The sequence below is a fragment of the Drosophila kikkawai genome, chromosome X (assembly GCF_030179895.1).
Source record: "Drosophila kikkawai strain 14028-0561.14 chromosome X, DkikHiC1v2, whole genome shotgun sequence".
Taxonomy (NCBI): domain Eukaryota; kingdom Metazoa; phylum Arthropoda; class Insecta; order Diptera; family Drosophilidae; genus Drosophila; species Drosophila kikkawai.
In genome coordinates, this window is record NC_091733.1 from 23,128,189 (window position 1) to 23,155,608 (window position 27,420).

General features: G+C 41.0%; 5 protein-coding genes across 8 annotated transcripts; 2 read left to right on the forward strand and 3 right to left on the reverse strand.

Annotated features, from left to right (window-relative positions):
- Positions 1-3,756: 3,756 nt before the first annotated feature.
- Positions 3,757-9,579, reverse strand: CBP (sarcoplasmic calcium-binding protein). The gene is given in 4 exon segments (XM_017167177.3): positions 3,757-4,874; positions 4,942-5,250; positions 6,022-6,231; positions 9,016-9,579. Coding segments are annotated over 4 exon segments (1,632 nt in total). The 5' UTR covers positions 9,166-9,579; the 3' UTR covers positions 3,757-3,911.
- Positions 9,580-14,484: 4,905 nt separating this feature from the next.
- Sas10 (UTP3 small subunit processome component Sas10) lies at positions 14,485-15,916 on the forward strand. The gene has a single exon (XM_017167172.3). The coding sequence runs from the start codon at positions 14,578-14,580 to the stop codon at positions 15,865-15,867; it is 1,290 nt and encodes a 429-aa protein (XP_017022661.1). The 5' UTR covers positions 14,485-14,577; the 3' UTR covers positions 15,868-15,916.
- Positions 15,917-15,940: 24 nt separating this feature from the next.
- On the reverse strand, positions 15,941-19,781 carry Rnp4F (RNA-binding protein 4F). Of its 3 annotated transcripts, none has more exons than XM_070288058.1 (9): positions 19,596-19,781; positions 19,471-19,532; positions 18,806-19,401; positions 18,497-18,672; positions 17,528-18,439; positions 16,907-17,458; positions 16,711-16,831; positions 16,544-16,643; positions 15,941-16,479 (listed from the first exon to the last, which is right to left on the reverse strand). In XM_070288058.1, exons 2-9 carry the CDS (start codon positions 19,486-19,488, stop codon positions 16,147-16,149), a joined length of 2,808 nt encoding a protein of 935 aa, XP_070144159.1. In that variant the 5' UTR covers positions 19,489-19,532; positions 19,596-19,781; the 3' UTR covers positions 15,941-16,146. The 3 variants fall into 3 exon arrangements, with proteins under 3 accessions (XP_070144159.1, XP_070144158.1, XP_070144157.1); XM_070288057.1 differs by having other exon boundaries at positions 19,471-19,543; XM_070288056.1 differs by having other exon boundaries at positions 19,590-19,781.
- Positions 19,782-20,552: 771 nt separating this feature from the next.
- On the forward strand, positions 20,553-25,290 carry LOC108074956 (dentin sialophosphoprotein). 2 transcript variants are annotated; one of them, XM_041775089.2, is made up of 15 exons: positions 20,554-20,756; positions 20,829-20,891; positions 20,953-21,042; positions 21,106-21,204; positions 21,272-21,358; positions 21,418-21,552; positions 21,637-21,825; positions 21,887-21,976; positions 22,037-22,213; positions 22,277-22,366; positions 22,427-23,575; positions 23,633-23,755; positions 23,856-23,941; positions 23,997-24,536; positions 24,601-25,289. In XM_041775089.2, the coding sequence occupies exons 1-15, from the start codon at positions 20,637-20,639 to the stop codon at positions 25,076-25,078; spliced, it is 3,516 nt and encodes a 1,171-aa protein (XP_041631023.1). In that variant the 5' UTR covers positions 20,554-20,636; the 3' UTR covers positions 25,079-25,289. The 2 variants fall into 2 exon arrangements, with proteins under 2 accessions (XP_070143982.1, XP_041631023.1); XM_070287881.1 differs by having other exon boundaries at positions 20,553-20,756; positions 22,037-22,366; positions 24,601-25,290.
- Positions 25,291-25,390: 100 nt separating this feature from the next.
- LOC108074915 (golgin subfamily A member 6-like protein 22) lies at positions 25,391-27,145 on the reverse strand. The gene is made up of 2 exons (XM_017167145.3): positions 26,367-27,145; positions 25,391-26,312 (listed from the first exon to the last, which is right to left on the reverse strand). Exons 1-2 carry the CDS (start codon positions 26,981-26,983, stop codon positions 25,490-25,492), a joined length of 1,440 nt encoding a protein of 479 aa, XP_017022634.1. The 5' UTR covers positions 26,984-27,145; the 3' UTR covers positions 25,391-25,489.
- Between the last annotated feature and the right edge of the window lie 275 nt (positions 27,146-27,420).

A 27,420-nucleotide genomic window follows, 5' to 3' on the forward strand; every position in this document is an offset into this window, starting at 1 on the left:
CGATTTTTAAATATTTTTATTCTCTCTATAAATATTTATCGATAATATTTTTGTGTCAATTCATTTTGAATTATTTTTGTATTCCAATCTTTTCATAAGTCTTTATTTATATATTTTTTTTTATATTAAAATCGAAACCCCTTTAAATGCGACTGTATGGCATACGCGACCCCAGACCCCCAAAGTGCATTTCGTTCGCATTTTGGGGGTTAGGGTTACGTGTAGGTTAACCCCATACTACCTCCTCCTCCTCCTCCTCCTCTGCACTTTCTTGTTCTCGGTTCTTTATCTTTTTGCCATGTAGGCTTCTTCGTTGGCCCCGCCTTTAATCCGCCGCCTCAGCCGCTGACAAACGTCAAAATATAATTTTTGCGTGGATTTGCCTTTCCCCCTTCCAACAACAACAACAAGTAAGAGTAATAAATGTCAAGGGGGGTGCCAGAGCCTCTTTTCCCCAAAAAGAAGGAAAAAAAAAAAGTAAAATAATTTTTGCAACTGCTGCCTGCTTCTTATCTCGGGCACGTTAATGTGGCCTATGTGGCTCACGAAAAAAAATACAAAAAAAAAAAAAAAAAAAAAAAAAAAACAGGAAATGTGGAAGGAAGGGTTGCCGGCATTGCATGTCCTACTGTGAGACATAATTTTTAATAATCTACAACACAGCCCCGGCCTCCGAGGGGGTGTGTGTGTGTGTGGTGTGTGTTGAGGGGGTTCCCGAAAATACGCGCATGCAAATGGCTTAATTTAATATATAATTATACCCTGACAACGCAGTCAGGCTTTGCTACCCATTAGCTGGGCGCCTGAACATGGCTTTATTTGGAGTTCTACAACTAGAATATTATTTAAAATAAATATAATATGGATTAATCATTATTCTAATATTAAATTAAATAGTACTAAGCTCCAGGAAACCCTCTGGTTTTTCTTATAAAATAGAATTGTAAATACTATCGATAGAAAAACTGTACAAAAAATGAACCCCCGATTAATTCGATTAATTTTAAATAAACACAAAAGGAACTCTGGCTTCTTTAAGCTAGGAGATTTTAACTATTATCATGAAATAATTAATTTGAAAATAAGTATACATTTCAGGCCACTTAAACCATTTATAGATTTCCTTAAATATCTATGTCCTTAATACCTATCGATAAAAATAACGATAAACCGCATTCTGCAAATGATCCCTAAGGCAAAGGACTTATATTATTTTTAGTAAAATATTTAAAAATAAAATAAATATAAAAATTAACACCCATTATCATTTTATCTATAAAAAATACAATAATGAACTTTACAAATCCTTCAAAATAATTAAAAGACAGAGCATTTCGTAATTCGATCAACTTGCAATCCCCTGACGCTTACATCACGAGTGATTTTCATGATTTTGGCGGCGTTGTTCCTGGTACGGCGGCTACCAACTCCGAAGGTTGTTGGCCAAAAAGGTGTTAAGACGAAGATGCCATATAGTCATGTGGAAGATTGTGGGGTCTAAGCTTCAGATTGATGCCGCCTTTGGCCGCAGAACCCAATCCCAGGGCTGTAATTAAATTATCATGCCAACGGCATAGCGCCATGTGTGTGTGTGTGTGGAGGGGGGAGTGTTGTAATTCAAGCAGGTTCGGCACACCCCCTACCCACGCAACGGGTTAACATTAGCGCACTTTTATGGCCTTTGCAGGATAAGTATCCCCCCTTCGCACCGTGTGTCTCCTTTTCTATGATTAGCTGGCAGATTTATGCCAGCCGCAGAGGCATTTCGTGGCGAGAAGAAAAACCGTGACAACTTTACCTGCACCACTAATTTCATTTAGTTGAATTTATATATTTTTTTTATGTTAAGTTTACTTACAAATAGAATGCTATATTTAACCTTTTTAAATTCTTTTTAAACAATAAATTCTAAATTGTTATTATTTTTGAGAAATAACTTTGAAAGGCTTCTTACTATTAGACCTTTTGATCCCTTTTTCCTTCAACCCACGTTGGGCGCCATTACAAAGAACAGCTTTTGTTAATCGAAAGATCGATAACTAAGTCGCTAAAAAAGTCCCGATCTTCGTAAGAAAATTATTTAAATTGTTGAAAATAAAATTTTCGTATTTATTTAATGGCCAACCAAAAGCGGAGGCTTGAATTCTCCATCCATCTTCTCCTTGGAGAAGCAGCAGCTGTTGACCAAATGTGGACTTAGGACGTGCTTTTAATTTTTAAAAACTGCTCTTAAAACGCGATAAAACACGTTAAAATGGCAAATAGCAGTTTGAGGGAAACCCGAGTAGGGCTAAAAATAAAGTAGAATCCGTACAAGAGGCCAAGTTACATATGTACTCAGTCAGTTACACATACATATAGATAGATATTTTATTCATATGGACACTCAACCCACCCGCCAACAAATCCCAAGTTGCCAGATAAAAAAATACTTAAAAAAAAATATGGCTAAAAAGTGGACGAAAGTGGACGACGACGGTGCATCTGGTAAAAAATGTGTAAAGCGTGCATTTACATAATGAAAGATGTAGCCATGTGTGTGTGTGTGTGTGTAAGAGGCAAAGGGATTAGCGTTGGTCGTCATGTGCGTGGCCACCAGAAAAAAAATTATAAAAAAATAGATACATATGTACATATATAAGAAGAAAATAAGGCAAAGTAAAAAGAGGGGCAGGCATAAAAAAAAATTAAATTATAAAATATTGAAGTAAGAAAAAAGAAAGATGGCAAGCAGTGCAGGCCCCCCTGGTACTGCTTGCCAACACTGAAAAAAAAATGCATATCCTAATGCTTATGCAAACTTTTGTTAAAAAAGAAAATTTAATTTTTGTGTTATTTATTTATTTATTTTTATTTATTTGAATTTTCTTATGCGTCTTTTTCCCTTACCCTTTCTCGCCTTGCCTGCAATGTACAATCAAAGCAGCTCACTGTTTGCTCAAGAAAAACAAAACAAATAAGTACAATATGTATAAAAACTATATATAAAAATATATATAAAAAAATATATAAAAATATATATTAAAAAAAATATATATAAAAATATATATGAAAAAAATATATATATAAAAATATATATAAAAAAATATATAAAAATATATATAAAAAAATATATAAAAATATATAAAAATATATTAAAAAAATACATAAAAATCTATTTTTTTTATTATTTAATTTAATGTTTTCATCTATGCATGTATTTTCTCAGTGTACCTAAAATGAATGTCCTTTTAGATACAAATGCAATTTATAAGCACAGAGCTGCTTCCCAAAAATGCTCTCACATGGCTTTCCAGCATCATCCACCCAGCATTCACATTTTTTTTCACAACATAATTTTGAATAGCATTAAAATTATTAGCTACAAATGAATGAAACAAAAAATGCAAAAATACGAATGGAAATGGATATGGGTACCGGGGAAAAGCTAGAAAAAAATGCGAGAAGGACGGAAAGTAAAAGAAACGGGAGAAGCAGCCTTAGACCTCCCAAAAAAAAAAACAAAAAACCTAGGAACAAATGCGCATAATGAGCTCTGGTCAGCCAGCCTAGACGAAGGAGGATGAGGAGGAGGTTGCCAACGCAGAGATTTACGCGCGACAAGTTTTTGCTTTGCCCTATTCCAACCGCCTTGTTTCTTTTCCTGTTTTTCCTTTTGGTGATATTTCTAGCAACATGGCCACACAGAACTTCATAAGCCTGGTCACACCATAGTAAGATCCTTGATCCTTTAAGAATTTAAACAAATACAATCACTTTTTATTGTTATATCATGCTTGCTGTTTATTGGTTGTATAATATTTCAGTTAAACATAACTCCTAACTAGGCGACACACAAATACAAAAAAAAATAAGGTAATAGTTTATTTAATATATATAGTTTAGCTGGGGACATTATAGAGTTACGTAGTTTACAGCTGCAGCTGCTTGGACCTACGCTTGCGTCGCTTACGCGCCTTCCGTCGCAGACGATCGAACTTTCTGATCCTTTCGCATATAAAGTGCTTGAGGTCATCGCCCTCATACTGCCGACTGCACGACATGGTGAATAGTATTAGCGAATTAAGGTAGAAAAAGAATCTTATATCGTAGTCATCCATGGATGCATTGTTAGTCCTGCTGCCGCCGCTTCTTTCACGTTCCTCCTGCCTTTCCCTTTCCCTCTCCCAACGATAGTTGCTGTAGTTGTGCCTCCGCAACTTGGCCGCTGGCAAGGTGAAGCTGGTGTCTTGGGTTGAACGCTGGCGCTTGAACGCTGGACTTAAATGTTGCCGTAAATAATCGTAAATGCTCATGTTCCTGGTAACGATCGTCGTGCTGGTGATGATGTTGCTGTTGTTTTGGGTGGTGCTGGGTGGGCTGCTCATTATTAAACCCTTTTTATGCGGCGCCACATGCTGTAGATTGGGCCAACTGCCGCATGCCGTCTGCACGCGTTTTGGCAACGAGTTGCCTTTGGGCCATTGCCTCGTTGTCGTTTTCAGTGTATTTAGCATTGGCTCATTATTGATGGTGTTTTCTTTGCATCCTTCTTTTTGATATTCTCCTTCTTTGTCTTCTTTCAAATTATATTGTGATGATAGTGATGATGTTGTTGGTTGTTGTTGATGATGATGATCTACAGCAGTGACTGCAACACGTCAATGATCGGCCACCAGCGGTCCCCAGAACATCTTCGATATCTTTGTGTCGTCCTCGGTGAGGAAGAACTGACGGCCCAAATGTACAAACTCCTTGAGCGACAATTGGCCATCGCCGTTCTTGTCTATCACAGCGAATGAAACGGCAGCATCGTCTTCGGTCAGTCCCAGACAGCGGAAGAAGAGCTTGTATTGTTCGAGATCCAAATGGCCAGTGTGATCAAAGTCCACAGCCTTTTGTATGAATAAAATATATATATATAACAAATAATATAAATGGTATAGACCACCTCTCACATACCTTAAACAAATAGGGCAGAAAGCGACCAATGCGCTTGGCCATCTTCTTGTCGTTGAGACGATGGTGCAAATCGGTGAGAAACTGCTCAGCAGTCACCAGATTGTAGGGGGTTATCTCCCCAAACTGCTCCTCCCACGTATGTTTGATCACATCATTGAATTCGGCCGCCACCTCTGGCGTAAGATGGCCCAAATCGTTAAAGCGTTTGGCTAGCAAACTAAAATCATCGAAAGATACGACGCCATCGTGATTGACATCCAGGATGCGGTGCAGGGTGCGCATTTTGCGACGCCAGAAGGCTGAATCGCCCTAAAAGAAAATAAAAGCAAAATAAAATATATAAATACAAAATCCTATAATACATTTTTAAAGGATTATTCATTCCTTGAAAGCTTTTCTATCAAAAGGACTTTAGAGTGATTTTGAAAAGCGCTTTGCCAACTGCTTGCAAGCTTTGGATGCTTTCTAATAACTTCTCCGAGTGTCCTGTCCCGCACTGCTTTTTAAATTTACTGCTTAGCATGCTTTAAGCAACAGAATGTCCTGCAACACTGCTTGAAAAAGCTTCAACATGTCCTGCTACACGTCAACTTTCTCTATGAACTGCTTGAAAAAGCATGAAAGCATATCCAGTTACTTTTTCTACTCTGCTTAAAAAGCATGAAAGCATGTCCTGTTACTTGGAAAAGTCTAAAAAAAAGTTGTAAGCCTGGCAAAAAAAAATATTTTTAAAGAAACTTATATATTAAAATCAACAGAAAAAGCTCTCGACATATTAACCAAGTAAAGCTTTGATCTTGGAAAACTGTTAACCAAAATCGCTGTTAAAACCAGGTTACAATGTTAGCAAAAAGCAGATTGAAATCACTGTTAAAACCAGGTTACCATGTAAGCAAAAAGCAGGTTCAAAAAAACAACATTGAGACAATGGAAAACTGGCCTTTTCAGATAAAAAAAATTTCGAAACACGTTTCTGGCCTTTGCCTGAGACACGTGGAGGCGTGTGTGCATTTGAATGGATTTTTTTATGGTTATATATATTTATGGTAGGGGGTTTGTTTGGTCTGGCAGTTCACTCACCCGTTCACTGCGCTTGGAATCCATCTTCTGGCGACGACGCTCGAACTCATCATCCGAATCCGAATCGCTATCACTCTCCACCTCTCGACGCAGTTTGGCCGCTCCGGCGGATTTCTTGGAATATTGACGGACGGCCTGGACCACCGCGGTGGGCATTTGATGCCACAGCAGTGAGTGGGTGTGTGTTCCACCAGTTGCAAGGAACAGGCGCTGCAAACATTAAAGGATATAATACGATATTAATATTTACAATTTAAATATATACAAATATATTGGTTATATATTAAACATAGAAAAGAAATAGCTTCTGAAGTTATAAATAGTTTATTTAAGACTTTAATTCAATATTTTATTATTTTTTAAAATTTTTTAATAGCTCCTAAAAACCCCTAATATTTACCCTTAACCTAAGTCACATTTAAATGTTACCCAATTTCATTTTGTTTGTTTTTTTTCTCTTTCGCTGTGGTTGCCATGCCCTTCGACTTGTAAACAATCATTATGTTTTTAATTACAACTTATGTGTGCGCTCTGTGTTTCTATGTTTTTGTGATTGTTTTTTCCTGCTATTGTGATTGCAGATGTTGTTGTTTTTCTGGCTATTGTTAAGGTCAGTTCTGTTTACTCGCAAATAACAAATCCAAGCCCCCGCTGCTATGCGTTCCTATTTTCCCAGTTATGTTTGACAGAGAGATCATGCTTCTCTTTAGACAAAGCTTCAAGCAAAACACGTGGCGATCAAAGACATATTCAACCAAAATGTAAAGCTGTTTTCAAGAATTATTTATATTTGTTGCTTTTATTATAATGCAATATGAAATTTAATTTAATTTAATTTTTTATGAATTTAGAGAAAATATATCCTTTAAGAAATATTATAATAACTTTTTATGAATTTAGAGAAAATATCTTAAAGGATTTCAATTAAAAACTATACAAATAAAAGAAAGAAAATTTTGAAAATGAAGTATAAAATATTTACACATTTGTAAAAGTATTTTTCAAACCAAAATCGTAACCCAATCTTTATGTAAAGGTGACTATACATATATATATATTTTAACATCTTGCTTAATTTTAGATACCAAAAGTGTCTTTTTCCATCATCTGTTGACAGCTTCTGGCATTGCCATTAGGCAAAGATAAGGCAGCTGAAAGCCGAACTCATTTTAATTACAAGAAAACCAGCCACTAGAAACCTCATGTAAAAAATGCCTTCAAATTCAATGGGCTCGATAAGAAGGGAACCCGAAAAAAAAAACGAATCCGACAAACACAGATGTTGGCAGCCACCGACGACAACGATGATATCATATACGTGGTGGCCCATTATCATACGGATGGTATTTTGTTGGAACCTTTTTGGGGCTTGTTCGCTTGGTTAAACGAACTTTGGATTGTTTTTTTCGTAAACAAGTTTCTCCGAAACCAAAAAGCCAGCCACGTTTCAATTAATGAATGCAAAAAACAGGCCTTCTTTGCTTTAAAAATCGTCTGCCGGCAATACATGATGAACAAAAAAAAAAACACAAAAGAAAAACACGTTTTTTGTATTAAATAAAAAATAAAAACAAAATAAGATAATGATTTATGCTCAGCGCAGAAAAGTGGAGAAGCTGCAAATAAAAATCAAAGTCGAGCAACAGGTCAATGTTAATCAGCGCCAAAGAAAAATCGCGAAGTGGAATTTTTTGCAAAATTCATTTCCTGGCTAACAGCTGTTTTTTGTTAAATATATATAAATAATATATTTTAGAGGGGGGAAAAAGGAAATAGAGGGTAGGAAATACCCTTAGTTGGTGTTGTCTTTATGCTTTTGCGCAAGATTTTCCTGCCACAGAATTTGCGCAGTTTGTCGAAAAAAAGAAATGAGGGGGGTTGCTTGGTTGCTTGGAAAACTACGTAGCTTTCACCTGAACACACACACACACAGAGAGAAAAATATACAAAGTTAGCATAGCTGGTTACATAAATTAACATAAACAACATGCTTTTGAAATTTTAAATATTAAGCTTTAAACAACAACAACAAGAGCTTACTAAAAACAAAGTCTTTGGTAGTGTGTTCAAGAGAGAACAAGTAAGAAAGCTACAGTCGCTGGGGATAACAAAGAGTAAACTTACAGATGCCGAAACAGGCGGCTTTTGATTTTTCTTTGCTCTCATATTTTGCCTATTCTTCAATTGCTAAATATATTTTCAATTATTAAAGATTTTCTTAATTAACATATTTTTTCTTTGTGTACATTTCTTTTGTTAGCATTTACTGTTTATGTTTTATGAGCGTTTCATTTGAGGAAATTGCGTTTTTCAACGCCTCTTTTCTTATATGATTATCGATTGATGGAAATGCTAAGCAATTAAATGATTGATTTTTAAGACATTTCCTAAATTGATATTCTTTCATCGCAATATTTATGCATTTAATAAGGCCTTTTTTTTTAATTAATGTCAAATAATTACAGCCCTTACAAAATTTGTTTTGTTTGTTTCCATTTTCCCGTAATGTTTACCTAAGGCATTGCCACAGTTTCGTGGCAACTGTCCTACAGTTTTGAGAGAACTGGCCTCAATACACCAACTCACACTCCTTCTTTCCTTCTCTCCTCTCTCTCTCTCTCTCTTTTGGCGCTCAGTTTTACCACTCCTCTTTGTTTTGGCCTGTTACTCCCTTCCACACACCTTTGCTATTACTATTTTTCCTTTCTATTCTATTTTATGGGAACCTTTTGTTGTTTTAAAGATCATGAGCATGATTTAACCTTATGTACGATCATGTAGTATTCTTTTTTCTATTTCTTTTTGCCAATTCTTTTTTGAACTTCCTTCTCTCTCTCTCTTTTTCGAACCTCCTTTCCGAGAACCTCTGAATTTTTAACAACACTCTTTTTGAAACTTCTTTTAAATCTCTTATTTTTCCTCTTCTTCTTTCACTTTGAAACTTTTCTTGTAATTGAATTAACAGCACTTAAAATTACACACACACACACTTACATGACAATCGCTGTGGTTGATGGAGATGTGGGCTGAGGAAGGGGGCGGGGAGGCGGACTGCTGAAGAGCGCCGACAGTTGCGGCCATGTTGCGTTCCAGGATTTCTCTCGAAGTGCGCAAAATGCCGCGGCTAACAATCGAAAAGGCCATGGCTATGGTTTATCCTCGATTCTTCTGCTTTGTTTTAAATACTCCTCGCGATTTTTGCCTCCTTTTCCCTTTCTTCTCCTGTTCTTCTTGCACCCTGCTCTTTTTACAGTTTCAGCTGCTTTCAAGAAAATGTGCAACGTTGCCTTGCTCTGCTTGTTGTTGTTGTCGTCGTTTGTTGTTGTGTTTTACGTGTGGCTACTCTTGTTGTTTTAGTTGCACCGCGCATTTAATAACCGGTTTTTTGCCGAAGATGCACCGAAACCAAACAAAAAAATAACTTTTCCTTGTATTTTTCTTTTTGTTTTGCACTGTTACTTCTTTTTCGACTTCTCAGTTTCTCTTTTGAATGTTTTTCGGAGTATTTGTTTTTGAACACAACCGTTCGCTTCAGCGTTCGAATTCGTTTTGAAGCCATTCGCCGCTCTGCGCAAAGAAGTTGACGCCGAAGCTGGCAGCGACGCGACGCGTGTAACGGCAGAACGGTTTGGACTGTATGTTTGTGTGCGTGCGAGGGATAGGCCAGAGGTGCGGGGACTACAGCTGCTACTTCGAATTGTTGCCAGAAGCAGACAGTACCCAGACGACCATGACGGCCAAAAAAATAGTGGACAAGCTTGAAAAAACATATCAATCACTAAAGAAATTATATTTTAATTAGTTAAATACAAAACATTTGCATAGTTTACGGGGCTGGGAGCAAAGAATGTGGTCTTGCAAAGTTAGGTACCGATTTTTTTTTAATATAATTAATGTTTTTCGAAGAAGTTAAATAAGTTTTCAAAAACTGAAAATAAGAATTAAATATGTTTTAAAATTGTAAGAATTTGTAAGACTCCTATTATTTTGATCAGATCTGTATGTACATGCACGTATACACACAGAGGCACACGCCAGCACACATACACACACAAGCAGACCTAATAAGCCGGTTGAAGAAGGAGAAGAAGAACAAGAAGTAGAAGAGAAGGAGTAGCAGGCAAAGCAAAACAAACAAGACTCGTCCAGTGACTGTCAAACCTCGCTTAAATGAAATGCCAAAAAAGAAAAGAAAATGCATTATGTAAACACATAACGCACACATATACGACGCGCATCAATTTCCCATTGATAATGTAAACGAAAGAAGCCACAAAAAAAAATTGAAAAACAAAATATCATAAAAAATGCGTATTTAGGTCGCTGCGTGTGACAAACTGTCGTTTCAATACAATATGCCCCCAATCACCCTTCGCCCCCATCACAGACACACACACACATGCATATTTAGTGGAACCGTGAGCGAGTTTTGGGTTTCTGTTTTTCAGTTTCTGTTCTACTTCATTGCCTCATTACTACACACACACACACTTGCAGCCAGCGTTTTAGAATTTCTAAATATTTAGTAAAAAATAAATTTGGCAATAAGTTTTAAGGAGACATTATGTCAATTATTATTGTATTTGTTTTTAACAATTTTACCCAGCATTTCTGAAATAGTATTTTATTATTCGCTTCTATTTTTAGGACCCACACTGTGCGTATGCATTGGCTTTACATTGGGTCTGACGGTTGTATAATAGACTTGATCAAATAGAGCGCCAGTGGACTTGGACCCAAAAAAATATACATACATACATACATAAGTCCATGTGAATATGTTTGTTTGTATATATGTATGTATGTAACAACTACCGAAAAAGCCGAAACAATGGAAACATAATGAGGAAAGGAGTGATTTTAATGAATAGAATCAGTAACCTGTGAAAATTGGGGGAATTATGCATCTAGATCTTGATTTAATTATTAATTAATGGATTAAATGATATTCGCTTCACTTGCTATCAAGATCAATGAAATGCTGAAAGTGCAGCCATTAAAATACACTGAAAGGCCCGACAGCAGCAGTTTGACAGGCACTGGGCCACCACCAGCCAAGAAATGTTGCACTTTTGTTAAGAAGAAAAAGGGGGGAAAATAAGAAAACCCCCAGCTGCGCAGTCCGCGTCGACATCAACGCAGGCGTCGGGTGCACTGCACTCTGCGGAGGCAAAAACTGTGGCTTGGAAACATGTGATTGTGTGCGAGTCGCCGGAAAGTTCCCCCCCAACGTTTATGCGCAGCTGAAATCAGTATAACTTCATTAGTGTCTTCAATATAAATTTTTAAAATAAAATATTCTCGATTTTAAAAAATGAAAATTTCCAGAGACTTCAAAAACTGTTACGTTTTGGCTTATATGAATATGTATATTGCGAAACTCGAGTTATCCTGATTTTGAGCTGTGCATAAACGTCACTTGTCTCTGGGGTGGACGTGTGCGAGAACAACGGGCGCATCGGTGGCACGGCATCGGAATCGGCTGACTGCTATATCGTCACGTAACGCCAGGTCCAGGGACAACAACACAAAACACAACTGCAAACATATGACCACCAAAACGGGGTCTCGATTCGAATGCAAGTGGATGGAGGGTGTGCAGTTTAGCATGTGCCTGCTACAAATACATAAATTATAATTTGTTTAACGCCATAAAAGAATAAACAACAGTCAAACAGAGGTAATAATTGCAGCCACACGACATCCCACACCCACGAATATTAAATGGACGACATGTCTACGAACTCAAAAAGTTTCAATTGACAAAAAATTAATTAAAATGCGTAATAAGGCAGAGGGCGTGAGTCTATAAAAAGAGGTGTAATAAAAATACCGTGGAAACTCGACTAGGAAAATTACACAACTTTATTTATAAAAGATTTGCCATTTTATTTAACGTTTTACAACCTGTGCTTCTTAGCCAGTCCCCACTGTATTGTAATTGTAAGTCCGCTTCATGGTTTTGCTTCTGTTTTTCGGTTTTTCTAGGCGTGTGCCGGCTTGTTGTTGTTGTTTAAACACACGTGTGCGAAAGGGAGGTAGACATTACTACATTCTCGAGCCTTGTCTTCTTCCCCGATTTGTAGAATCCACTGATTTTCAAAGTCTGCTTTTTGCGTTTCCATTCTGAATTTCAGCTCTCTTTTCGTCGCACTTCTCAAGGTCCCCGCCGCTCGCGACTCCATACATTTTGCTCTTTTTTTTTGTTAATGCCATTTCAGATTTCCGCAACGCCATTTAAATTAATGTGCGTTCGTATGAGTGCTTTTGTTATTGTTTTCGTCGTGGTTCTCTTCTTCTTTTCAGCTTTTTGGCGTACGTGTTGCGCCCCAACGCCGGCTCAGAAAAAAAAACGAAGGAAAAGAACAGCAACATGTGGAGGTCGCTTCATCTAACAGTTAGAGTGCAGCGCATCCGAAGAAGATGAAGCAAAATAAGAAATAGCGAAAGAGCTGCATGCGCCGGCTTTTGTTGTTGTTGCCGTTCACCCTTTCGCCAGTTTTGTTGTTGCTATTTTCCGTATGCGGATTTTGGCACGTCGTCCACACCGGCTTCTTCTTCGTCTTCTCCTTCCTTCGCCCAACCACTCTTCCACTCTCTTTACATAAAATGACATCAAATTTAATTGCGTCGTGCATTTGTCTGTGTGCGGTGAGTTTTCCAGTTGCCTGCACCATAGCAAAACAACAAAAACACGGAGAGCGGCTACGTGCCACTTGCAACGCATCCTTTTTCTGTTATGTTGGGGTAGGTTTGGCCGCGACACTTTCCCCTTTACGCTACTCCCATTTTCCTATTTGCATTTTCAGGCGGAATTCTAGAAGGATCTAGGGAAAAGGTGGAAATAGTTTATTTTTTCCTGTGTAGTAAATTAAATTACAGCTGACGGTCGCCTTATCAGCGACCTGCTTATAATGGCCTGATAAAACCCTCAAAAAAAGGGGAAAATAAAAACAACACATGACTTTTCTGACCATCGCGGGTTACAAAACCCAAAAATCTAGAGATAAAAGCCCGTCCCAAAGTCCCAAACTTTATTGTAAAGATTAGGGTCTGAAAGTAAATACGAAATGAAAATAAGAAACGCAAATACATAAGCACAGATTTGGAAAAGTGTGAGAGAAAAAGAGAGAGATAGAAAGAGAGAGAGAGAGCGAGAGAGAGAGAGAGAGAGCAGTAATTTTCGGCTGAGTTACAGTTTGAAGGGTACTGCGTGTAACAGACGGCTGTTTGACAGCACTCCACCTGCAGACCACAGTTTGCGAATAACTGCACCTTGAGAGAGAATGTTTTTGTATAATTTAAATTGTTTATAATATATTTTATAATATTTTAGAGCATAGATAAAGTGTTTTAATGTTTTCCAAAAATAAATCAACTGTTTAAATTGAAGCTGCCGAAAGATTTATGCCGCTAAGCATTCCCCTTTAAGTGGTAATGATAAATTAATTAAATTAATCTTTTATTTATGGCCAATAAACACACATTTAGGGCTTGTGCAATTGACCTTCGACAACAAAAAACATTCTTCTGTAAAGGGAAAACAACAATACTTTGCCCCAAAAAACCAAAACAAAAACATGTGAAAAATCTAAACAAACACAAAAAGCATGTGTGTCTTCAGTTTTTTTTTTTTTTCGTGTAATCCACACCGGCCCTGATGTCTTGCGATTGAAAGCTCTTCAAGTGCTAAGTGGAGATCCACAACACTAAGAAAAAAATATAAATGTATATACCAAAATATTAAAATTAACACCACATTTAAATAAATAAAAAAAAACCTTTTGATATTGTTTAAAATACAAAACTGAAAATACAATTAATTGTAATTTAATAATAATTTTCTATTTATTTATTTATTTATTTTTTTAATTATTAATATTTATTTTTTGCAGTGCAAAACTCCCATTTAGCATAATTGTAAATTGGTTTTTGTTTTGTTGCCGAAAACTATTTTTAGCTGGCAAATACTATTTTTTTTTTGGCTTTATCTGGCTTCCAAGAAGAAGACGGGAAAGAATAAGGGTCCGACGTTACCGGCGGCACGTTAACAAAAAAGACTTTTGCGTAAACAAAATTGTAAAAGCAAAAAAAAAAAAAAAGGAGTAAACAACAACAAACCATCAAAATCAACAAAACTTATTACAAAATTAAACACAAACTATAAATATTGATTAATGACTGGTTGAGGGTTTAAGGGAAAGGGGGTAATTGTAATTGTATTGGGCATTTTGTACTTTTGAATTTTGTTGAAATTTTTGTATAAAGTTTATGTAATTGCATGGAGAGTGGTTTTTAATTTGTTTTATTTGAAACTGGCGCCTAATTACAGTGTTAATTAACTATCGATAAGCGATTACAAAGTAAATACTAAAAATACTAAAAGATTCTAGTACGGCATAGAAGCCATACATCTAAAAATACTAATTCTAGTATTTTTGATGGCTCTTGGTATTTGATGTTATCGTTATCGCCATCCCGCGTTTGTTTACCACGCACGTGTTGTGCGTTTTTATAAATATATTTTTTTTTTCGGTTTAACATAAGTTTAAGAGAATGGACAGCGACGGCGATGACTACGAGCTGACCGGCTCCGAGCAGGAATACGATGAGGAGGAGCGCGAGATTCTAGAGGATCTGCGCAAGCAGCGGAAGCGCCGCCAAGAGCAGGATCCCCGCCAGGAGGTGCTGGCCTTCAGTGATGATGATGATGACGACGAGGAAAACGAGGATGTGACGGCACTGATGCGTGACAGCGACATCGAGGGCGCCGAGGATGAGGACGGGGATCTGCCTAATACCATGGACTGGGGCAGCAAGCGCAGCACCTACTACAACACGGACTTTGTGGACCAGGACTACAGCAGCTACAATGCCCAGGAGGAGGAACAGGCCCGGGCCGAGGAGGAGGAGGCCAAGAAGATACAACTGCGTCTGGCCAAGCGTCTCAGCGAGGCTGATTTCCAACTGGACGATGTCCAGGGTATTGGCAGCGACTCGGACGACTCTGACGAGGAGCAGAAATCCAGAAAGCAAGAGTCTAAGACTGGCATCCGGGTGACCAGCGATCTGACTGGTCTCTCTGCCCGCGAACGCCTCCAGTTGCTGCAGAAGGACTCACCCGAATTCCTAGGTCTCACCCAGGACTTTCAGCTACATTTGACCGAAGTCCGGGAGCTGATCACACCCGTTCTCAACTATGTGCGTAACCATGGCGTGCCCCTGGTGCCGGCTATACAGTTTGCCAGCACTTACCATACGGTTTTGACCACCTACTGCTCCAATGTGGCTTTTTATCTGCTGTTGAAGGCCCGCCGGATCAGCGTCAAGCAGCATCCGGTGGTCAAGCGTTTGGTTCAATTGAAGCAGCTGCGAGAGCAGCTCACACCACGCTACGAGGAGTACATAAAGCCGCAGTTGGAGGCTTTGCTGGAGAGGATTCAGGACGGTGATGCCTTTACGGTTTTGGATGTGGCCCAGCGCAAGGCCAAGCTGCAGATTTTGAACAAGTATAGTAATGGCGAGGCGGTGGCGGAGCTTAGTGAGGAGGAGGAGCAGGAGCAGGAGGAGGAGGAAGAGCAGGAGGATCAGGAGGAGGAGGAGGATGATACCACCGAGACCAATCGACGCGGCATCACCTACCAAATGGCCAAGAACAAGGGTCTAACCCCTCACCGCAAAAAGGAGCTGCGTAATCCCCGCGTTAAGCATCGTGGCAAATACCGCAAAGCTCTCATCCGGCGCAAGGGCGCCGTCCGTTCGGTTCGCAAGGAGACCAAGCGCTATGGTGGCGAAATGTCCGGCATCAAGGCCAGCGTCAGCAAGAGTGTCAAGTTTCGCACGTAACAAAATTGATAAATATAAAATATAAATTAAAAAAGTGTAAAATATTCAACAAAATTCCACAAATTTGTTTTTCTTTTTTATTGGTTTTTTTTTGTGTTTTTGTTTTACATTTTACAAACGTATAATATTCAAGTTTTTCCAACCAATTAAAATGTAGATGAAGGGTCCTTACGTCTGCTTGGCTTTGTACATTCAATTACGGTTTTGGTTCAGTTGGTTTTTGTTTTTGTTTAGGTTTTCTTTTGTTTTTTGTTTTTGTGTCTTTAAACTTCTTTCTCTTTACTTGTCCTTGAGGAAAAGCTTTCTAAAATCATCATTCGACTTGAGTGAAGTCTCTTCTTTTTTGCCATTGGACGAGGACGAGGTCGAAGTGGATGTGGATGGCTGTGGTTCTTCCTTTTCATTCTCTTCCTGGGCCAACTCTAAGCGACGCTTCTTGGCCGCCGTGGCAGCTGCCTCTTGGCGCACTAAGGTCGTGGGTATCAGGGAGGTTTGTACGCGTCTCTTGGGCGCCACCTTGGCTGCTCCACCATCAGCTGAACCGGGTCCTAGTGGTTCTGGTGCTCCAGGTGCTGCAGGTTTTGCTGGAGGATTTGAAATGGCCACAAAAATCTAAAAATTACAATTAAAAATCATTTAAAAACAATTAAAAAAAGGAAATATTCTAAAAACTCACAGCTAATCCATGCAATTTATGGCCATTTAGTGTAAACACCGCCTTCTGAGCCGCCTCCGGCTTCTCGTACTCCACATAGGCTATGCCTTTCATCTGTTTTCTATGGAAAAAGACATAAACAACTATAAGCCAAAGAGAGGGAGAGGGAGAGTAAGCCTAAAACTCACTGCTTGTGGACCAGACGCACATCCTTGACCTGGCCAAAGGGCTGGAAAAGCTCCATTAGCTCCTCCTTGGTGACGGCCGGATGCAGGTTCCTAGCAAACACCTTGTTGGTCTCCAAATGGGCTGTAAAAAGTTGGTTTATTTGGAATTATTTCAATTAAAAATTGGAATTTCTTCCTTTAAGGACAAAGGACTCACGCGAATACTTCAAATGGGAATCACGGACTTCGGTGGCAGCCGGCTCAACAGGACTTGGCTTGGCTATGGGCTCCTCTGATGGCTTGGAGGCAACTCCTGCCTTGGGCAACTCTTGCTTTTTGGTACCCATTCTCAGCTCGTGAGCCTGACGACGACGCTGCTCACGATTTAGGGGAGGCTGAGCCTCAGGTAGAGTCTTCTGGTGAGTCTTGGGTTGAGTCTTGGGCTGAGTCTTCTGCTGCGGCTGCTGTGATCGCTGCTGGCGAGTAGCCTGCTGCTGTTGTTGTGGCTGCTGTGGGCGCTGCTGGCGAGTAGGCTTCCTCACATATTCCGGCGGCAGTTCCAAGGCCTGGCAAGCGGCAATGGTCTCGTATGAGCCATAACAACGCTCATAGCGACGGTACAGCTCCTGGACCATCAAGCCATCCTCCAAGCAAGGCTGGGCCAGGGCCTCGCGGAGTATATCCCGGGTGCCCTGCCCGGCATTATACTCGCTCTCCATTTGGGCATAGGCCAGCCATAAAACGCTGCGACGATTGCTGCCGGGATAGCCTGAAAAAAAGAGAATCAAAGAGATTCCAAGGAGATTCCAAAAGAAGCTAAACCCCCAAAGAGACTCACCCATTATCTGACGCCAAATGGTGTTGGCATGAATGGGACTCGCCAGATGGGCATACTCCACCTGTGCCCACAGCTGCAGTATCTCATAGCGCGTGTCCGCCTGCTCACCGTACAGCGCGGACAAATCCTCCCAGACCTTGAGAAAGGCAGCACGCAGGCTGCTCTTCTGATCCTCATCACTGGGATTGGTATTGCGCACACGATACGCCAAGTAGTCCAGATGCAGCTCCACCGTCATGCTGATATCCGGTTCAATGCGCTTCAAAATCTTCTGGATCTGTTCATCCACCGCTGACTGAGCAAAGTCCGCACGCTCCATCAGGACCAATAGCTTGTGATTCAAACGGACACTGGGACGGCAGCGTACACCACGCTTGGCCAAGTCCAGGACTTTGCTAAGCAGGTAACCCCTGCCCAAACGGTCGTCCTCAACGTCTTCCTCGTCAGCTTCCCCTTCATTACCATCTTGGATGAAACGCATGTAGGCCAGCCACAAGGCATCGGCGGTGGGAAATTTCGAAACGGAACGCTCGAAAATGAAACGAATGATGGCATATTTGATATTCTCTGGCAGATCCAAGGCCAACACCTCCTCCACATGCCTGCTGTGAACCTTGGCCCAGTCCCAGTCACTGTATTGGATTCTCATATCCTCCAGATGATGCTTAAAATCGCTGACCACATGGTTTATGGTTTCTCGCTCTTGAACTGTGGCCTTCCAGGTGGCGCAGTGTTTCAGTAGTAGCTCTTGGAACTCGTCATTGTTCGATGTCAATATGTCCCGCAATCTGAGTCCGTAGTCGGGACGCTCTACGTCATAGTCGGCCAGGAGTTTGGCCCAAAGAAGTTGATGATGGTGGCTCATTTGCTGACTCTCCAGGTGGACCACAACGAACTCGGCCAAAGGGGTGCCTAAAGTAAAGAATTATTTGAACAATTTCTAGAGTTTTTGGTAAGGAGGTAACCTACTGTAGTGATAGCTTAGGGCAGTGGCGCATTTCTCTTCGAATTCCTTAAGCTCGGCCTCGGTTTGGGTCACCACTTTTCGTGCCTTGAGATACTTGAGCCAAATGTGGGCTGGAACAGTGGCTTCATTCTGAAGGAGCTGAACGGCCAGCTCGATCTTGGCCAGGTCATTGAGTTTGCTGTGAAAGGGAAGAGGGTTTAAAGGTGTTGCAACTTGAGATCTTGGTGTTTATCCTTAGGCTTATTCCATTTGGAAATGGGAATTCGAGCCGAAAGAAGAAGCCACCAAGCCAGGTTAAATGGAACACTTACAAAGCAATCTCGCTTAGTTTCAACAGTTGGGCAAACTGTTTCTGCGGTTGGGCCAGGAGCTCATCAAAATTACGCTCCCACTCGATTTCTGGACTCTCATCGTCGCTATCGCTGGGCTCGCTGGTGGTATAGTCTTCACCTTTCAAATCCTCGCTGTCCGAGTCCTCAATCACGCCCACCTCGTCTTCATTATTGCTGGAATCGCCTGCTTTGGGCTGATCTTGATCCGATTCCGAGTCCTCGTCGTCATCCGAGGACATAATCTCAATGGTGGTCAAGTCTTGGCCGCCGCCGCCGCCGCCAGCAGCAACGGGTGATTGTCCTAAACGTAAACGCTGGAGCAAAGCCTCACGATGCTCTTGCTTTTTCTTTTGCTTCATTTCCTCCTGCTGTTTCTTCTGCTTCTCCTGCTCCTCGTCGGAGGAGTCGCCCAATACTTGCTCTGTCTTCGGCTGACCAGGTACCTCCATCAGGTCGAACGCCTCGTCGTCGTCATCATCATCGTCGTCGTCGTCGATGTCATCCTCATCCTCGTCCTCGTCCAAGTCCTGCACCGGCGGCATCTCGTCCAGCTCCTTTTCCAGCTCCCTCTCCAGCTGCGGGAGGAGGCAAGCAATTGAAGCCAATTCCCGAGACCAGATCCCAGTTCTCCCCCCGGCACTCACCTGATTCTCGTCGTCCATGTTGTTAGCTTACAGCGGCTTTTAGTCTTCGTTCAAGTTTTTAGCTGCAATTTCACTTAAAAAACAAACTGAAAAGCAAACGAAAAAAAAAATAAACAAACACAAACGGTGGCACTTTACAACTGCAGGCACGTTAGTTTCAGGCACTCGGCTCGAATTTGACTGGATATATGCTTGAAGGTTAGCTCGGAGCAGACCGGTGACTGCTTAGCACTTTCAGTTCAAGTCATCGAATAGGAAATTATTTTAATTTTAATTTTCGTTTCGACTCCGTTTGTCGCCGAGCAGTGTGACCAACAGTGCGGGGGGCGGAAAACACCTCGAATCTATCGGGTTGTAAGATGGCTGGTCACACTCAAGCAGGATACCGACTAAACTAATATTTAAAAAATAGATTTATATATATATAAAAATAAAAAATTTATAAAATATATATGTATATTAATATATATTTTTATAGAAAATATTATAGAAGTGAAAATGAAATATCGATATTTTAAAATTCAAATAGAAATTGAAATCGAAAGCCAAAAATGCATTAATTTCCATTGCAAAAGCTTGTCTGTATTGATTTTGTATTATGTTTTGTACTAAATGCAATTTTAATAAGTTTAAAATATTTTATTCATGGTTTTTTTTTATATATCGGCCACATATTTATGAATCCAGTCGTATAAAAAATACCTTAAATAAAAAATATATATATAAATTATAAGCAACTCCTTAAATTGAATTAAACTAAAATTAAAATATATATATTATGCTCTCTTTTTAATAATATAATAAGTTTAAAATATTTTATTCATGGTTTTTTTTTATATATCGGCCACATATTTATAAATCCAGTCGTATAAAAAATACCTAAAATAAAATATATATATATAAATTATAAGCAACTCCTTAAATTGAATTAAACTAAAATTAAAATATATATATTATGCTCTCTTTTTAATAATATTCTTACTATCTATATAAAAACATCGACTGCAGTGCTAAAGTTTTTAGCTGGTGCTATCGATTTCGATAGACAAACGCAGGCGGCGTTGCCATATCTGCTATGACAAACTACAGTTAAGTTTCTTGGCACCGGCAGCAGTCCGATTTTCAAGTTGACAGAAAAGCGTCGAGTTTGGACGAAAAATCGAATAATGAATTCGAAAGAAAAGCCGAATCCCTTTGGAAACGGCGTGGGGGCAGACCCGCCCCGCGTGGAGGATGAATGCCGATCCACCGATGGCAATTGTGGCGCCAAGGACGCCACCGAACATGTGAGAGCAAGGCTTTTTCCCCCTTTCTGCAGTAGAAAAAAACGGTAAATCTTGTATATATTTATAAATTAGGCAACGAAGGAAGTATTTAGCACTGTGGAGGAACTTTCCCAGTCAGAAAATGCAGATGAACGGGTCAGTTGTGTTTTTTGTTCGCTTGAATTTGCCAATTTCCTGGAATACCCAAAAATTTTAGAATGTTTGCGAGGCAGAGGAATGCGTTGGAAGTCTAAAAAACCAGCAGTTTCCTAGGGAAGATGGAGCCATGGAAAAGGCCACCCTGGATGTACGGTTTTGATATTTATGTTTTTTTTTAATGCTATTTCTCTATATATATTATAAATATTAGGAACTTAAATCACAGGAAGCGGATCGCCTGCTTGAGGAACTGAGCCAAGAGGTCGACCAGCTTTTGGGTTTGTCTTCAGATACCTCGGACACCGATCAAGTAAGCTTACCTATATATTATTATTCCATAAAAAAACCTTTATTTCTTACAATATTTGCAATATTAGTTCACCCTGAGCTCAAATAAAGAGGATAGCGAGGGAAGTAGCTCCTCTGTAGCCTCAAGGAAGCAGCAAACCGGGTCCCCAGAACAAGTGAGCTGTAATTTTTATGTTTAAGAGTTAAAACTTGAAATATTTTTTTTATATTTCAGAAGAAAGCTGAGTGCTTTGTTAAGGAAATGGAGGAAGAAGTCTCAAAGGGTTTTGGTTTCTTTAAAACAACCGAAAAAGCAAAGGGAATAGAGTCCTCAAAGGATAATGATGGAATTGAGGAGGCTAACAAAGAAGTGAGCTTTGATTTTTTCTAGATTTCTTGATTTTATATATTTTATTTAATAATATATTTAATTGTATTATATTTTATTATAAAGAATCACATTAGCTTTCCTGATGTTCCTGTTGCTCGTCCAAAACTCAACGAGTCGCGTTTCCAGTTCCCCGGGGAGACGTCATCTTCTTCAAAAGGCATTTTCTCTTCCGATGATTCAAGACGAGCTCTCGCAGATCCCAACATACTTGAGCCGGAAGAGGAGGAGGTGTTTGTGAAGCCCCCAAATTGGGTAAGGAATTCCCTGGAATTCCCAGAAAATTTCCATACTAAAATCTCTTTCTATCCTACAGCTGGATCCCCAGATCTTGAGATCCCTGCCCAAACTGAAGAAGTCAACCAACCCCTTTGAGCCCTGTCAGCCGGACACGTTCTTTGGCAAGGTCTGGTTTTGGAAAAGGAAGTAACTTGAGCTTTATATTAACCCAATTATCATTTTGCAGCTGCACCAGAACAGTCCCCTGGCCTATACGGGTCACGAGAAGGAGGAGCTGATGGACAAGAAGGAGAAGGATTCTTCTCATTCTAGGAGAAATTTACTGCAGGCTCTAAAGAATAGAAATAGTAACGCGGACAAGGACTTTGAAGAGGATCTTGGACGAGACTTAACGAAGATGAATGTTGGGATGGATTCCCAGGAAATCAATGAGTCTCCCATACTAATATCTCTTTCTATCCAACAGCTGGATCCCCAGATCTTGAGATCCCTGCCCAAACTGAAGAAATCAACCAACCCCTTTGAGCCCTGTCAGCCGGACACGTTCTTTGGCAAGGTCTGGTTTTGGAAAAGGAAGTAACTTGAGCTTTATATTAACCCAATTATCATTTTGCAGCTGCACCAGAACAGTCCCCTGGCCTATACGGGTCACGAGAAGGAGGAGCTGATGGACAGAAAGGAGAAGGATTCTTCTCATTCTAGGAGAAATTTATTGCAGGCTCTAGAGAACAGAAAGAGTAACGCGGACAAGGACTTTGAAGAGGATCTTGGACGAGACTTAACGAAGATGAATGTTGGGATGGATTCCCAGGAAAAGAATGAGTCTCCTTCTTTTGGCGAAGAAGCAACAAAGGAGGTTAATATGACGCTGGTAAATACGTTGGAGGAAAAGGAAATTGAGGATTCCCTTTCATCTTTGGAGTTAACTTACGTGCCAGCTTGTCCTTCTGTGGCAAAGCCCATTTTTGCCAAGGAAACGGATTCTCCTTTACATGTCAAAGATTCTGATAATTCACATTGCAAGGATTATCCTTTAGATAGCAAGGATTCTCCTTCACACAGCAAGGACTCTCTTTCACACAGCAAGGATTCTCCATTTTCATCTAACAAGGATTGTCCCACTTCACATATCAGAGATTCTATTTCCTCACATATTAAGGATTCTCCTAATTCAAAAAGCAAGGATTCTATTGCTTTACTTAGCAAGGATTCCTCTCCAGCGGGAGAAGGACTACGTGACTCGAAGGCACTTAACGAACTAAGCGGTGCGAATGCCATGGACAAGCCAAAGGCTACTGAAGGGGAAAACAAGGAGCAGGAAGAAAACAAGGACCCCGAGGAAAATAAGGACCACGAGGAAAACAAGGACCCCGAGGAAAACAAGAAGCCAGAAGAAAACAAGGACCCCGAGGAAACCAAGAACCTGGAGTATATACTTGAGCTATACGATCCAGAATTTCCCGCCTTGGTCACTCCCCTGCCCATCAAGGAGCTAAATGCCCAGAATCTAAAAACTATACGCGGCATGCCCTGTGCCAAGGGAAACCTCATAAGCAAATGGCTTTACAGTCAGTCCTTCAATGACAAGGAGTACGAGCATAAGGCGGGGGAATACCTGCCCGAGTACTCGTTGATTGTCTACAGCGATGCCGAAGAGGAGACGGAGCAGGAGAGTTTGGTAAGTGATCCTGTGGATAACTTGGATGCTTTGATGGGGAGTTTCCAAAGTCTGCAACTCAATGAGGCCATACCAGAGTGCTGCTTGGTAAGTCAGTCTTTCCCTTTATTTTCGAATAATCGAATCTAAAATGTACGCCTGCAGACCGACTCTGTGTTCCTGGTGGACAAACCTCAGACTGCCATCTCGCAGGGATTCATGATGCAGCCCCTGCCGCTTAAGGAAATCTGTCAAGTGAAGGACTTTCTCAAGATTCGCGTGACCCATGTGAGTTATTAGGTTTCAAATTATAAATTTTACATTTCATTTCATTTCATTTCGTTTCATTTCATTTCGTTTAATTTCATTTCGTTTCTTTCTCTTTTAGGTGTACACCCCCTTTCAGTTTTGGTTCAATTTCGTGAATCGTTTGTACGACACCTCTACGCTCAACGAAATACAAATGGAAATGGGGTAAGTTTCTATGAAGCATCCCCATCTATTTTATCATCAATCTCTCTTTTCTCAGCAACTTCTACAGCGACACGGACAACATCAACTATTTAGACGTTCTGCCGAGATGCCTGATCAAAGCTGGTTACATCTGTGCCATTCAGTTGGACAGCAACTGGCGGCGGGTCAGGATAGTGTCTACTCCGCCACCAGATGTTGATACCGTTTACATTTATTACGTGGACTTTGGTTATGGCGAGGATGTGCCAGTTACTTACCTACGCTATCTAGCGATTAATTTCGGCGAAAAACCAGAGCTTGCCGTACGCGGAACACTTTCGTACATTTATCCACTGGGTCCGCACTGGACACCGGATAGTATGATTCAATTCCAGCGGCTTGTCAATAACCAAGAGCTATTTGCCCATGTCACAGAATTGGATTTGGAGGAACGCATCGTTTTCCTGCGCATTTCATTGAATGAAGAGTTTTTGCCATCGGTGAATAAGTTGCTGGTGGAGGCGAATCTGGCGGGACGGAGCATGCACTATGACTTAAAGCAGATTGAAAAGAATTTTGGAATACGCCATCGCTATTTGAGAGAGCGTCTGCCCAGGTAGAGTTGGTTTTTATTCATTTATTTATAATTTATGAATTTAAAGTTTTATATTTTACTCAAGCCACGAAATGCTGGAGACGGGCATCTTTCCCGTTTTGAACGAGGAGTTTGAGGTGGCTTTTGATGCCATCATCTATAGTCCCGCCTTTGGAAAATTCAAGGTTCCTCAGATGAAGAAAGGTTATGATGCTCTACGCCAAGCGCTGGTCGCTTGGATGCCGGGTTTCCGGCAGGTGATGAAGAAGTGGGCCGCTCTCAACAACGAGGCCAAAGCCAAACTAAGGGCGACTCAAAACGAGGCTCGCTTGGCCTGGCTGTCGCGCGTGGACAAGAAGGAAAAAGAGCAAAAAGAGGCCAAGGAAACGGAGCTACAAGAGGCCAAAGAGAGCGCTACAGAAGAGGAGAAAGAGAAAACCCTATTGACTACAGAGGGGGAAGAGGAACCCCCAAAGGCCACACAGGAGGAAGAGGAAGCCGTAATGACCATAAATGATGAAGATGAAACCCCACCGGTAGAGAGCATGGAGACGGTGGATTGATTCAGCTGCCAAGTTTATTTTCTTTGGGGAATATTTTGGGGAACGGGCCACCAAGATAAACATTTAAATAGACAAATATGTACGAATTTTAGATATATATATATATTTCATTTATATATCTGATATGTATAATTGATATATATATATATATATATTTAAAACATATATATGCAACCCTTTTTTTGTAAGATCTTTAACATATTTATAAGCCAACCCAGACAAGAGGTATGTACATACTATTTATTTTGTTGTTATAATTCTTTTTTTCTTGTAAACTCCAAGTTTTTGGGGATTTCCCCCTAAAAATATTAATCAACTGAAATTGTATATTTCACTCTACTATCAAATTTATTTACAAAAAAAAAACTAAATAGACGAGGAATTTGGTGGCTTCTACGGTTACAACTGGCATCACTGCTTAATCTTCTGAAGATCCTGGTAGTCCGAGGCGGACTTGCTTGAGGAATAGATCTTGAACCAGGGCAGCATCAGGGACACGCGACGCCAGTTATTGAGAGCAGGCATGCCATCTGCTTTGGAAACACTTCGGAAGGTCAGGGAACGAGTGGATGTTGTCAGTTCTTCAGGGGCCAAAGGGGCGGTAAGCATTTCCTGCTCAGAGGATAAAGCTCCTGCTCCTAAAACTGGCTGATGCTGATGTAGAGCTGTTTCGATGGCGATGGAGCTGGGCGAGAAGCGACCCAGTGGCAGAAGCAAAGTCTTTTCGCGCTGTTGCCGGTGCCGCTGCTCCTCCTCCTCCTTCTTGTCCATCTGCTGAGTAGCCTTGTCCTCGTCCCCGTTCTCCACGTGATTCTCTTGCCACCCCTCGTCAAAGTAAGCGGCCTCCCAACCGTAGTGCTCCTCCGCCAGCGGCAGCTTGTCCTTGTGATCCCCCAAGAAGTGCTCCTGTGTGTGTGGCTTGTGCTCAAGTCGCCGCTCATTAACCTCTTCGTCTTCCTCATCCTCCGGCTGCGACAAGGTCTTCTCGCCACGAAGGAAACGCAGCTCCTCCTGACCATTTTCCTCCTCCTCGGAGGACAAGGAGAAGTCAACGGCTGCCCCCAGCCGCAGGTAATTCTCCTGCCGCCTGTAATGCTCTTCAGCCAGCTGCAGTTCGTCCTCTTCCTGCTCCCTAAAGTGGCGCTGCTGTTCCGCTGCCAGCTGCTCCTCGTCCACCAGCATGTCCAGCTGGTTGGGGGTTAGGTTGCTATAATCCGGACGGAAGAGGTTGGGTCTGTAAATGAATAATTTATTATTATTACAATTATTAAATAAATTATATAAATACCTTGCATCTGGACTCTGATGTGGCTGACACTTGGCCGTTAGCCGTCGCTGGCAAACCTTCAGCTGGCGCTGCAGATTCTGACGCGACTGATCGTTGCCATACGATATCCGCTTGGCTGCCCGCTCTCGCCGATCCTGGGCCTCCCGCCGGATATCGGCCACCCCGCGCAGCTTGGAGCGCTGAGATCCCCCAACACCGGCCTCGATCATCTGGGCATTCCGGCGCGACAGCTCCTTGCCCAGTTCACGTGAACGGATCAGGGCTTCGGCACGCTGATGGTGACGCCGTTGCTCTGGAGTAATGCCGGCAAGTTGCAGATGATGATGATGATGATGGTGCCGGTGTGCACTGCGGCTGACCGAAGACGGGGAGGGGGAGCTGCCTCCACCACCGCCAGCGCTAGCAGCCACTGAGGAGGAGCCGCCGCCCTCCTTGATCTCCTCGATTTCCCGGAAGAGCCGCTTCAGCCTCACCTGGCGCATCTTGAGCTCGATGGTGCGATCATTGAACTCCTGGATGCGTTCGTACTCCTCCCGCAGACGCTGCAGCTGGCCGTTTCTCTTGCTGTTGTTGAACATGCGCCGGAAGTAGGGCGTGGATTTGATCTGGTATGACATGGTCGCGGATCTTAATCTTAACTTGTTTTTTTTTTATTATTCTAATAGCACTTGGAAATTTTGCAGCGTCCTAAAGGTTTTTGTTAGGGAAAATACGGATACACGTGTGATTCGAAGGAATACTAGAAAATGGCAGAGGGTGAGAGTGGGAAAGCTTTGACAGCCCAAAAGTCAAGGATTACTTTGTTAAAATCTATTCTTATTGTGATTTTAGGTTCCCAGCAGACAAAGAATCCGAAAAATGCCCGCTAAAAATATAAAATAGGGACAAAGATTCGGACTTAGTTTCGCTAAATGCTTAAAAACGGAAGCGTAAACGTACGATTAGCGGACAAGTATTGCAAATTCTCAGGATTATACCCGATAATGATGTCGTAAAAGGTCCGCAAACGAAATTTTATTCGGTTTCCGAAAACTATAGCATTTTCTGCCACAAA

What these genes read in the sequence shown, in the direction of transcription:
- Sas10 (XM_017167172.3), top strand. Translation starts at nt 14,578, where the DNA reads ATGGACAGCGACGGCGATGACTACGAGCTGACCGGCTCCGAGCAGGAA.
- LOC108074956 (XM_070287881.1), top strand. Translation starts at nt 20,637, where the DNA reads ATGAATTCGAAAGAAAAGCCGAATCCCTTTGGAAACGGCGTGGGGGCA. An exon ending in TGGAAAAGGCCACCCTGGAT is followed by an intron (nt 21,043 to 21,105) that starts GTACGGTTTTGA and finishes TATAAATATTAG; the next exon opens with GAACTTAAATCACAGGAAGC. An exon ending in CGGACACGTTCTTTGGCAAG is followed by an intron (nt 22,367 to 22,426) that starts GTCTGGTTTTGG and finishes ATCATTTTGCAG; the next exon opens with CTGCACCAGAACAGTCCCCT.
- Rnp4F (XM_070288058.1), bottom strand. An exon ending in CATTTGGCGTCAGATAATGG is followed by an intron (nt 17,459 to 17,527) that starts GTGAGTCTCTTT and finishes TCTTTTTTTCAG; the next exon opens with GCTATCCCGGCAGCAATCGT. An exon ending in TTCCCATTTGAAGTATTCGC is followed by an intron (nt 16,832 to 16,906) that starts GTGAGTCCTTTG and finishes AACTTTTTACAG; the next exon opens with CCCATTTGGAGACCAACAAG.
- LOC108074915 (XM_017167145.3), bottom strand. Translation starts at nt 26,983, where the DNA reads ATGTCATACCAGATCAAATCCACGCCCTACTTCCGGCGCATGTTCAAC. An exon ending in CATCAGAGTCCAGATGCAAG is followed by an intron (nt 26,313 to 26,366) that starts GTATTTATATAA and finishes ATTCATTTACAG; the next exon opens with ACCCAACCTCTTCCGTCCGG.